General features: G+C 31.6%; 1 protein-coding gene across 1 annotated transcript; it reads right to left on the bottom strand.

Moving 5' to 3' along the window:
* Window positions 1–9,390: 9,390 nt before the first annotated feature.
* Window positions 9,391–13,591, bottom strand: LOC109809709 (F-box/kelch-repeat protein SKIP11). The gene is made up of 2 exons (XM_020373092.3): window positions 12,764–13,591; window positions 9,391–12,356 (listed from the first exon to the last, which is right to left on the bottom strand). Exon 2 carries the CDS (start codon window positions 12,246–12,248, stop codon window positions 11,037–11,039), a length of 1,212 nt encoding a protein of 403 aa, XP_020228681.1. The 5' UTR covers window positions 12,249–12,356; window positions 12,764–13,591; the 3' UTR covers window positions 9,391–11,036.

Here is a 13,591-nt window from a genome sequence, read left to right as displayed (position 1 = left end):
TTTCTCTGGTATTTCTGCAACTAGAAGGAATTACTAATACATTGGTTATTGTAGGCTTTAAGGCAATACCTATTACTTTTGATTTATAATGCATAATGTTATTGTTTGGGTCAGATGACGGAATCATAAAGTAATCCTGCGTTCAACTATGATTTCATAGTTCATACAATGCTGTACATTCTTATGCTTTACTTAGATGTCAACGTTGCTAATTAGTTATCCAGATCATCATGAATTAAGAATTATAGATTTTATTTTCTGCATACAAGTTCTTCGGAAGGTTGCTACTAAGCATTACTGCTAAACAAACGAAATTTGTGCTGTGTATGCTTATTCTAGTTGTGTAGTGTTGCGAAGGATGAAGGAATTTGGATGCGGTTTAATACAGAGTTATACTGTATGCAGTGGCGTGGTTTTAATTGATTTTTGCTAAACTCAATTCGCACTAATTTGTGCATCGTAAATAGGGACTGTAAGCAGAAAGGCACAATGCTGTTTGAGTTTGCAAAGTTATACACGTATCGAATCAATTATTGAATCTTCATAGTGTAGGCTATTGAAATGTCGAAAGAGATCTGGCAGGAGTTTGTTTTAGAGGCATTCAGTCATCGCGAAGTGTAAGATGAGATGTGTGCTTTCTGGTGTCTCAGACCAGGCATGGCTAGAGCTGGCAAAATTGAACATGGTCTATTGAGAGAAGGTTCGATAATTTGGATGGCTTGGATGCTAAAAAGTAGGTTTGAGGGTCATTTTGTTTGGTCCAGTCTAAATTTTCAATAGCTCGAAATGAGCTAGCCTGTGTTGACGGGCTGGCTGGACAGATCTGTTATTCATTTTAAAGTTAATATCTTATGAATATTGAATTTTAATTTTTAATTTTTAGCATTTATGTTCAATTATAATTAATATAATTTATTCTATTTCTATAATTTTGTTATATTTTGCTATTTTACTAGTTTATAGGGATTAAAATCTATTTTTAAGTATAAACTTATTAAAAAAAACTAATTTATTTTATTTTAAAATTGACTGGCCAAAGTTAGCTCGTTATGCATTTGGCCCGCAATGGGCTGGGTTAGAATATTTTTGGTAGATGATAAACACACCTCCACTCTCGTATAAACACATCCTCTTTTTTAAAAAAAATATATAAATTGTCTAAATTACCCTTTTAAAAAAAATGAAATTCCTAAATTTACACCTCCCTTCCACGCACCCCCTTCCTCGCACCGGCCTGTACTGAAGCCGTACTGAAAGCAGTACAGGCCGTACTGAAAGCAGTACAGGCCGTTCTGCTTGCAGTACAGGCCGTACTGAAAGTAGTACAGGCCGTTCTATGGCTGTTCTGTTGCAGTACAAGCCACCGCGTCACTTTTAAAATGGCTAGCTTATGATTGATTTTAAAACTCCGATTTTAAAAGTCATTTTTGTATTAGTGTATCTTTCCATAGAACAAGTAAGAGTCTTTCTCTTACAAGACCACCTGCTGACATTGCGCACCCCTCTTCTTTCTCTTTCTGGCACTCCTCTTCTTCTTTTTTTCCCGCACCTCGCACGCCCCTCTTCTTTCTCTTTCTGGCACTCCTCTTCTTCTTCTTCTTACTGTTATGGAAAGTTCTTTCCGAAATTATATAAAAATGTTCCGGAAAATACTTTCCATAATATTAAATTCTTATTCCAGAAAGTATATTCCGGAAATGTTTTGTTACATAATTCTGGAAAGTACTTTCCATAATATTAAAGTTACTATTACGAAAAGTTCTTTCCGAAATTATATGAACAATAATTTTACTATTCCGGAAAGTACTTTCCGGAATGCTAATGACTGTAAAAGTACTTTCTGGAATTCTAATGACTGTAAAAGAACCTTTCATATGCTGGTTATGGTGGGGCTAGTCCTTTTTTTCTATTCAGAATGACTGTAAAAGTATATTGCTTAATGACATTGAGCGGAAAGAGGCTTTGGGAAGAAGAGGAGTGTGGAGTGTGGGGTGCAGGGTGCGGGGAAGGCAAGTGTAAATTTAGGAATTTTATTTTTTTTAAAAGGGTAATTTAGATATTTTATATATTTTTTTTTAAAAAAAGGGGTGTGTTTATACGAGAGTGGAGGTGTGTTTATCATCTGCCAATATTTTTTTTGCTGTGTGTGTGGCATGCCTTGGCACAGCCCAAAAATGTGTTGGTGCGTGATGGACTAACACGAATGTATCCGGAGCTGATAGAGGTATTTTATCATTTATTTTTGTTTCCGACCTTGCTATTGTTTTCATGGATTAAATCTTAAAATCACTGCTTAATAGCAATATTGTAATGTGTTTGAATTATAGTTATAAAATTTAGTTAAGTTGAATTCAACTTTCTAAATCTAAAAAAAAGTAACATTATTGTTTTTTATTTAATTAAAATTTGTTTGTAATTTATATACAACAGAATGAAATTGTTTTTGGTCATACGTGTACGCATTGAGTTCTTGACCAAACTACATGGGTTTTACATTTCAAATGTGTAATCAAACTTAAACTTATCCCTAGACCTCTTAGCTCTATCTTCATCGTACGCAATTCAATTATCTAATTAATTAAAATTAAGGTAAGTTTAATTGATACATAATTAATATAAAAGTAATTTGGATTATTTATATTAAAAATTAAAAATAATGTTTAATATCAATTAGTTTATAATTTTTTTGAAAAATTGTAATTATGTCCTTCAACTTAAATAAATTATAATTAAATATATTTTAGTGTATTTGAAATCCTTAAATAGATTAAGAAAAGAAATCAAGAGGATCTATATTACAAATCTATCAATTTAATTAATTTTTGACAATATAGCAATTTAGTTAATGTTAAAAAATCTATTTAACTTAAAAAAGTTATTTTTATAAAATTCATTATATATCTAATAATCCGAACCAAATCAATCTAATTAACATCAAATTAGTTCAATTTTAGTTTAGGAAAAAAATTTTAAAAATCTGAATCAATTTAGACCAATTAAATTTAATTAATTTAAATTAAATTATCCCTCAAATTCGAAGTTACTCCACCATCAACACCCTACTTGCATCTATCATTTGTATAAATATCTTAAATTACTCTCTGCTTCAATACACTTTTCGAAACATTCAATCTGGAGCACTTATTTCTTAACAATGTCTTTTTGGAAACTTATTCATGAACACTCACTGTTCCAAACTAAGTGTTCTGCAAAGATACTGTTTCATAATTCGTGTTTCGGAATAATATAATATTTCTATATCATTCAATCCGTAAAATCATCGTGCATTGCAAATCAAACCTGTTTTTTACTCCTAACTGCTTTGTGTATGTTTGAGAAGCCATTTGACATTAAGTAAATGGCAATTCTCACTTTCCACAACATAAAAATAAGAAGCAATAGTGTCTTGCTTATCACACCAAACCATGTGCTTTTATTTGATTACCTTCTACCACTAAACTAGTGTGCCTGTCTCATTTTGACAATCTATGTGCCTTTCTCACTTTTTGTCTTGTCTCTAGCATTTTTTATTTTCGCTTTATACACACTATGTGAGGACTGTCAATTTAGAAATAATTCTTTTGTTTTATTTATATTTCGGAAAGGCCATTGTAGATAGGTTGACAAATCGGGTTAACTCGGAGGGTGGGTTCGAAACATGTTAAACATTCTAATTTGAGCAATGACAATGAAATGGAATGGGTATGAGTTTCATTATTCTCATTCGCATTCTAATTTCTTTTCTTATATCTTATACTTATTTATTATTCAGTAAAATCAAATATTCTCGGTTAAAATCAAAGTAGATTCAATCATTATTTACAGTTACGGATTTGTTTTTCATTTTTAATTTCTATATTTTTAACATTTTGGATTCAGTATGTCGGACAATGTTAATGATATGAAAGGGTGCCTCTGAAAAATTTCTAAAGAGTGGGTATATGAAGAAAAATGATGGGATTAGGAAGAAAATATCCATTACTAAATTTCTATTTCTCATCCATTCCACTGTTTTTTTTTGTTTTTTTTTTTTTGCTTATTTTCTCTCCCAAAACATCATTGTTCAGAATCTAATTTCCGAATCATAACTTCACTATTTGGTAGAGATAATTCTTAAAATATTAATTAAATATAATTTTAAAACTAATTTTCATAACTCATAAAAAAATCTAATTTTCAAAATTGATGAGGTTTCTAACTCCGGAGGATGAAATTGAAATAACTTGTTGCTTTCAAAGACATTGAATGGGCATTTTTTATTGTTATGGATGTTCCTTTTCTCAGTTGTTAAAGATTGAATGTTACATATAGGGCTTTTGGAATTTAATTTTCCGAGAAGTGTTAAAATATTAATATTTTTAGATATTAGTTTCCTCTCTCCCATTATCAGGAGACAACAGGGAAATGGGAAATTGACGACGATCCATAAAAGGAATAGGGCAACATAAAAGTGAGAGAGGGGAAGAGAACAATGACTGTAAACGAGACGTAAAGGGGGTGCAAAGTGAAGGAGAAACAAACGGGGGAGACTATTTTTCGAATATTATTTTCACACAAAAAATGAAAATAAGCGGTATAGAGAAAATGAACTCACATTAATTTAGAAACAAACAAACAACAAGCATACCAAACAATATAATTAAAACCATCTATGGAACAGGAAAGGACTAATTTTCCAAGCATACCAAACTCACATTAATTGATTATTACATGTGGCTCACTACACATAAAACTTAACCAGTTAGTTTTACTTTATGAGTTGTTAATGTTGTAATGAAATTAAGGAAATATTTAGTAGTGGTTAACTTTACCTTAAAAGACTACGGTCACCAATTATGTTAACCATTATCATTAGATGTATAACTGTTCACAACAATATTCTGTACCATCCGCACGGAGTTATTATTATTTTTTTTGCTGTTCAATTTTGTCTCGCTGGTATCGCCAGACCTTATCGACGAGACTCTCAACAATACCATATGACCCTTGAGAGGAGACAACAACCCCAAAGATAGCAACTGAGAAGGAGAGAGGAAAGGAAAAAAAATTCTAATACAGAGAGTGCATGATATCTTTAATATCAAACGGCTAATAGTAATGGTGCACCCATGGTAGAACCACTCATAAAATTAACTACGTACATTTATATACATAATTAACCATATCTTTGGATGTTTATGGACAAACTTGAGACATTTATTAATACGCATCATAATTAGGCCCAAGATCTAAGCTTTCTTTCATGCAAGATAATCACAATAAATAAATGTAATTAATTAAGACTTAAACGAAGCACAAAATACAAATATATATAAAACAAACTTCAAGATTTAATATAAATCTAGGTCTACGAATGAGTACGAGTTGTTGAGACGGTGACTCATTTAACATCGGATGATAGCTTAATGGCAACTCATTGAAATCACATCCCATATTATAATGTATGTAATTGTAACCCTAAACAAGAGGCTACACAATCAATAATTAACATAACTGCTTGAGCATTCAATAGCCATATATATATGTAGAGAGATTAACACAAATATAATGATGCTATATCAATGAAGAATCCATTGGCAATTTGGCATACACAACAATCACCACGTACATTAACCCCCTACAAAGGTCAGGAATGAGAAAAATGGAAGACAAACAAGGAGAGAGAAAGAGTGACTAACATCCAAAGCGTATTTTCATCCAATATAACCATAGAAAAATACCACTAGTCTAAAGCGAATTTATTTTTAAACTTAACAAGGAAAAAACACATCTATTGTTAATTTAAATCCAAATGCATTGTAATATTAACCGTTTAAACTTTATAGAGGGATACAATTTTTTGTACTATAGAAATAAATTCACTTTGTTTCTCATTAAAAATGGTTCTCCACTTCACAATGTTACTATTCATCAATACATTTTAATGAGTTCATTTAAGGACTTCCTAAATTGCGTAACACTGGTTCTGCAGTCTTTTACTAAATGTCTTACCCCATATATTACTGAGTATATATAAGCTGAACTTCAATGGAAAAACCATAAAACTCCATCAAAGGCAACAAACACACTTAGGACAAGAAGACAAATAATATATTACGTACATAAACAAATTTTTTTCCTGCAAAGTTAACAAGATTCCAAGATTTCTAGTGTAATTTCATGTTCGTTTGATTATCTTATCTAGCTATTTTCTCCCTTTGTGCAGGTATTCATCATGACTAGTTTAAGGGGATACCTTGAACCGAGAAGAAACACTTGTGAAAGTAAAGAACAAATACAAAAGTATAAACTACAAAGACAAAAAGTACGAGAGGAAGGGTGAAATGTATGATGTAAACCACCCACATGACCCTGTGACAGTTTTCTTATCGGTCCAAAATACACACGAGAAGGTGAGCCTCTCTTCAAAAACTATTTTCCTTTACTATAGTGTTTTGTACTTGTACTTTCCATGTCATCTCTAAAAAAGTTATCTTGTGTGTAACTAACGCAACATCACACCCCACAAACACACCTCTTAATCTGATAGCCAACCAAGACACTTTTCACTTTTGTTGTGTGATGTGGGGCTTACATTTCGGTATCAATAATTGTAAAAGTCTTTTAAATTTTGTGCTCAATCCTCAAGTGTGGATTCCTTGTTCTTAAAGAATTTTTTATGATCGTGATTTTATGTCAACTGTAATATGCACATTATAACAATTAAATAACAATAAAATTATAAATATGAAAAAAAATGTGAAAAATATTTACTCATTTAATATAGAAAGATCAAGGAAGGTCAACTTAATTTGTAGTTAACCACTTGACCCTAACCCGTCTATGACAAGTATAAAGACATCCAATGTAAAAAAAATTTCTACAAGAAGTGAAATAATATTTAACATAAAAAGTATTTTAAAATTTCAAAAAATGTAGTGACGACAAAGTGTAAAGAGATGCAACAATAAAGGAAAAATAGCACAACTACAGAATATGAAGAGATGTAATGAAAATATAAAAAAAATACAATAATAAAATACAAAAGAGAAGAAAAGAGCACAACAATGAAACACAAAAAAACACGACGAAAGAAAAAAAAAAAGAATGTAAAGAGAGAAAAATAACACAATGGAGAAGTCTCATTGTTAACCTAAAAATTAAAATGTGGCTTACTCTTATAATTGACTTAAAAGTTAATATTTTTCATTTTCAACTTTTTGATAATTGACATTAAAGGTTATAATGTGGTCTATATATATATAATCAAAATAAAAAATCTTTTTATCCATTATTAAAAGTGTTACACCCACTAATTAGAACACGTGAGGATGCTTATTTATTTTGGCCCATGGCTTATAAATAAATGACTTACGTAAATTACTAAATTTCTATTTGTCATCCTTATGTAAAAAAAAAAAAAAGAATTGTACCCCCACACACACACACACATATATATATATATATATATATATATATATATATATATATATATATATATATATATATATTTATTTATTTATTTATCATCCTTCCTTGTTTTTGTACTTTCTCTATTCAAAACATACTTGTTCAGAACCTAATTTCCGAAAAAGCTATGATTTCACTAATTGGTAGAGATTAGTTTTCACAAACGGGGGATGTATGCGATCGAGAGTATTTTGGAATATTTTCTTACAAAAATATAAGGGGCGTTGAGAAAAATAGACCTGCAAATAGAATTTCCCATTATTAAATTAATCTAAATTAATTTAATCCAAAAATGTATTGTGTTTACCTGTAATTAATCGGTTCGGAGTTTCGGACAGGTCGGCATGCATTATCGAAATTAACAATCCTAAGTTTTATAGCAATCGTAATTAATTATTATTGTTTTAAGGTTAATCTATTTATGTGTTTTGATAATACTTTTTCTTATTCACTAATAAATTGACTAATTAAACCCATGCTTTTATAATCAATTCTGTCTCCTGATTAGATCGAGGTAAACGTCTACGAAAAGATCGCTTGAATTTAAGAAAGAGTCGCTTAGATTTTTTCATGGTTTGTATATTTCTGTTCAAAAAATTACATATATTACAAGAAAGTTTTTTATTTTTAATTTTTTTAATATATGTTATTTTTAAAAGATTAACTTAATATCATGTATCATATTTGAAGATCTTGCACTAGTGTCATTTATCACGTATGTTATTTTCATTAACGATTTCTCAAAGTTGCATCCTACACGAGGTAATAAACAACTAGCAATGTCCATAGTTATCATATGATGTAAATGAGATTGCAATCATATTTATAAAAATAAAAAAAAATCAATGCAATTAACAAATAAGTTTCACAGCAAGAAGTTTTTCTCGTATCAATGATAAAATAAGGTCCAACCGAATAGCAAATTAACCCGCTGTAATGGTTCCCAGCAGTAACTTACAATGTCGTCTCTTAAATTTAGAATGAACCAAACGAATCAAACAAGCAAATGATACCAAACAAAACCATCTTTTGAATAGGAAATTGAACAATTTTCCAAACAATATCAAGATGTCATAAAAGAACTGATCACACCTATTCATCATAGTGTTGCTCGTTAGTACAAAGAGAATATGCATGAAACACCCGGAAAAATAATCGGTAACATTAAGTTGATAATCAATTTTGATTATCAGACTATTTGAGTTTGTTTGACGAACATTATAATCAACTAAAATATAAAGAAGACATTTTCTTAGGGTTTCTCTCTCTTTAATTTTTTATTTTATTTTTTATTTTTATTTTGCTAATTTAAATATCTACGAATTTTTTAAAACATCGATCAACATCAATTAACACTAAAATAAAATAGATTTTTTTTATTCGTTTCTGGAGTATTAGGTTGAAGGCACTTCAAATGGTGCGATAGCTAGTCTCAAGATTTAACGTGGCTACATACATAAGGCAGGATTCAAACCCCTCACCTTGCTTAAGCGCGGATAAACTCCTACCACTGAACTACACGCTTGGTTAATAGATTGATTAAATCATTAATATTACACATTTGATTGATTTTAATTTCAAAATCAATTCTTGTGATTCTTAAGTTGATTTTAATTTGAAAAATAGTAGCATACACATCTTCAAACACAAATGCAAACATATATAGCAATGTTGATCATATATTTCCGCTTCCAATTTCCTTAACATTTGCCTTGTTGAATAAGAAAAACACATTCCCTCGTGTCAAGTTCATTGAATTAAAATTCCTTTTACACAAAAAAAAAAAATGTTGGGCTCAACCGGAAGAGGATAAAAAGCTATACCTATTTGCCTTATTATTAAACAAACCATCTGGCAGCCTGTATCCTATAATTTCTTGGCCTTTTAGAGTTAATCAAATTGAAAACATTCTCATAATTTGGTTAGTTGTATACACTATTATCTAAAACAAAAAGACGTGAAAATACTTTTACAGTAGTGTTTTCTGGGAAAAAAAAATTAGAAGGGAATGCTACAAATATATTTTAGTTTAAACTCTACATAATAGAAGAGATAGACAACGATCATATATTTTTAAATTTATTTTCATAGCAAATGAATGCACCCAATCTACAAATATTCTATAGTTATGGAGATTGCAATTCATTCTACTAGAGGTATAATCAAAAATTGAAAGGCTTAATTAGAAAGAATATTAAAATATATAGAAGACGAGAAAATACTATTCCTACTTTTTTTTTTCTTCTGACGTCATTTCACATGATAGAATGAGAGAGGTGAAGAATGGTAGTGTAAATAAATTGGGAAAGATTAGAAAAAATCTTATTAGAGATAAAATTAAACCATCCAAGAGTCTTCACCTCTAACAAAACTTGGATTTTAGGGTCAATCCACCCCTAACAAACTAAGCTTTTAGAGTTGATCCTTGATATCATATGAAGTCTCAATGACTAAATAGTTAATAAAAGGTTAAATTTCGGCGTACTGTGTACAAGTTGAATATTGGCGTACCGTGTGGCTGGTCACTACTTGGACAGTGTGGAGGACAAGGAACCTATGCAGGTTCAATGATAACAGCTTCTGTTTTGATAGTCTGGTGAAAGAGATTCTGGTTCACAGTTGGAGGTGGTTGTCATCCTTCACAAAGACTTTCCAGTATACTTTTTCACAATGGTGCAGCAATCCTGGTCTATGCTTATGTAGATTAGGGGCTTGATGTGTTAGTGTAGGTGGAAGACAGCTACGATGGGAGTGGGGTTTATAATAGAGCAGTAGTAAAGGGTTGTGAAGGGGTTACTTCTTTTCTATTTTTTTCTATTCACGGAACTGATGTTTGGTTCTATGTACACTTTTCTGTTTATCTTTTTGGTACCACTGGTACCTTTTCAATGAAATTTTTCTTAGCTGTCCAAAAAAAAAAAAGGTTAAATTTCGGTGCAAGGTAGTATATGTTATACATGCATTGTCCATGCTTCAAGCTCAAAACGCCCTTAATTAAGTGAGATTGCAAAGCATGTTAAGATAAAAGTCATGCACCTAGTAGCTGTTTAGTTTACCATTGAAAGGTTACAAATTCACACTCCATAGAAAAGACAAAAAATTACTTCATAACTTACTGCACTGGAAAGAGTGAATCTCCATTTACATTGATGCAAGTTTCCCTATTAGAAGACTTAGTCCTTGACAAATAGCCAGATAAAAAGAATTGCATGCATGGGAAAATAAACAAGATGAAATTAATTAGCCAAGACCAATTACAATTGCATTGTTTCTATTAAACTTGTCAACATGAGCAACATGATTCAAGAACTCAAATTATTCAAATACTTGTGCCTAGATGATGCCAACATTTCCAAAGGCTCTATTGGTCATTTAAAGGAAAAGACTTCGATCGAACAAATAAAAGAGAAAAAAAAAAAAACAGGAAACATTAATTGATCTGTAAACCTTCTAAATCTGAAATTTCCCCCAAAAGAGATGGCAAATATTATCCCCATGAGATAGAACCAATCTCTTTGAAAAGTAATGATTTGTTGATCCCATTCAGAAGAAATCCATAAAGCCTTATTTATCAAAAACCAAAGACATCAACATCCCATCACTATGGAATTATACACATAGCCCCTTGATTCTCTTCTGGCAAGCAGGTTCCAATGTGGTGCACCGTCATCTGGTACCCAAGAATTAATTTCAAACGCCGTTTTACCCAGACCAATAACAACTAGTTGATCTCCACATGCCCGAAATTCTAATCCCCAACCATTCAAAGAGGTTGCTCCCTCAGGAAGGCTTCCAATGGTGACCCATTTGTTCCTCTCTTTAACATATCTCCTTACTTCCCACTGTAAGTAATTTGCAGCATACAATACATTATTTACAACTGCAACCAAAGGAGGTGCCTCAGTAATGAATATTCTCTCAGCCACCCCAACTTCTCTAGTTTGAGGAGGGAACATGTTGGGTATTTCGCGCCATTTTCTTGTCTTTAAATCAAACTCCTCACCACATGTTAGCTGCATTGTACGGCCTTCTCCAATCCCACCAAGGACATAAAATTTCCCATCCATAAAAACACCAGAACACATCTTCCTAGCTTTATTCATGTTTGGAAGAGTCTCCCACGTTTTGGTATTTGAGTTATAAAGCTCAACTACACTCAAGATCTTGCTGCGATGATCACAACCACCAGCCACTATGGCAATTTCTCCAAGGCTAGCAGATGCAAACAAGCGTCTAGGAACATTCATTTCTGGGCCAGATAACCAGGAGTTTGTCAAAATACTATATCTATAAACAACACGAGTCATTCTTTCCCTTCCAAAAACAAGAAGTTCCATACCAACGGCCAACGACTCCTTATCTATACTTATAAAGCATTGATTAGAAGCCATTCTAGGCACGTGCATCCAACGACCACGATTTGGATCAAATGCCTCACATTCAAGGATGTCACAAAAGAAGTAAATCCAATATTCTACGATACCCATTTTTCGCCTGAGCTGATACAGTTCTCCAGTCCGAATGACAGATCGAAAAGTTCGGTTCAATGAGGCAATTGATCCGTAATCAGATCTTGACAATCGTAGGAGACAACTCATGGAGATGTCTCGGCCTAGTTGGGGAATAAGCGAAGGTGAGTGATTTTGATCATTCCCTTGGTACTGGAAAGGGATTAGAGAAGTCATATCCACCTTCGTATCCTCCTCATCCTTATGATCATCTGAAATTTTGGACAACTTTCTAGACACAACTTGCTTTTCATCTCCTTCTGGTTGGCGCTTATTGTTTGAGAGATCCATCGAGTGAAAAGTATTGCAAACGAATTGGTTCTCCTGCTTACACGAGTTTCGCTCGTCCGTTGAAACCCTAAAGGATGAACTCCACTGTTTTGAATGGAAATGATGAACCTAATTATCACCAAAAGAAGAAAAGCGATTGGTTTCCTTTCCATCAAAAAATAAAATTGCATATCAATTAACCAGTTAAACAACAGTGATTCTGACTCCACTATGTCAAAAAATTCTCGCTACCAACGTATGCCATAGTCATCAAATATAAAGAATACCCTTAACAAACATGCAAATATCGTATCAAATGAATGGAAAACCACAGAGAATATAACACTCAAAATTTTCACGAACCGAGTTATGTTTGGATAAAAGTTGGGAACATACTTTTTTAGTGGTGACCCAGAACAGGAATATAGATAGCAACAAAAAATGGAGCAATTCACCAGATAAAAAAAAATCAATCAAAAACGAACAAGCTGAAAACGACGAAGAGAGATAATTGGAACTTTGGAAGAAAAGCTTACGAATTTAGAAGGAGCTAGAAAGCTCAACTGGGTATTTTGCAGTTTTGTGGAGCTTATGACTCCCTCTCTCTAAGTCAAAAATATATACGAAGCTATTCCTTCTGAATCCTCTGAAACTGTCCAACAGATCGAGTAGATTCTCACTGATTGTTCAATGTTATGTCTCTTTCAATGCTATCCTTTATTTATAGTACAAAAGAAATAGATAAATAATCAAATAATAATTTAAATAATAGCATAATAATGATAAAAAGAAAGCTTGCAGGGTCCACGTACTGTGACCGACTGAGAAGTGTATAATATGAATGCATAGAGTTACCGTTTATTGATGTGCTCAAACCGCCAACGGCGGTTCTGGCACGTGTTTGTTGCAAATGCCATGCATAGCAGTTCTTCAGGGTTTGTTTTTTTTTTTCTTTTTGCTTTCTCTCTCTTTTTTCCATATTTTGCTTTTGATTCCCAACTCAGCAACTGCTTTTATGTACTTAACGTTCTTTGTCTTTGTCTTGCCTTACTTATTACTCCATTATAAATAATGCAGGGAACCTTTATCATTAATAAGGCGAGTTTTTTTATTACATATAATTTACTTTTTCTTTGACTGTGCATTCACACAACATAAAGAACTATTAATAATATCCGAAAATATTATTTAATTATATATGAATATTATTAATTTATTTTTGTAATATATTGTCAAAATGTTGTATATATTTCATATTATTAAAGATCTTTAATAATATTTTTAGATAATTAACTAATATTTGTCAAATATTATCAAGACGATATTTTTATAACATTTTAATGATGTTGTTAAGTTTTTCTTTT

This window comes from Cajanus cajan, chromosome 5 (assembly GCF_000230855.2).
Source record: "Cajanus cajan strain Asha chromosome 5, NIPB_CcT2T_4, whole genome shotgun sequence".
NCBI lineage: Eukaryota > Viridiplantae > Streptophyta > Magnoliopsida > Fabales > Fabaceae > Cajanus > Cajanus cajan.
This window is presented reverse-complemented; position numbering and strand designations above follow the sequence as displayed.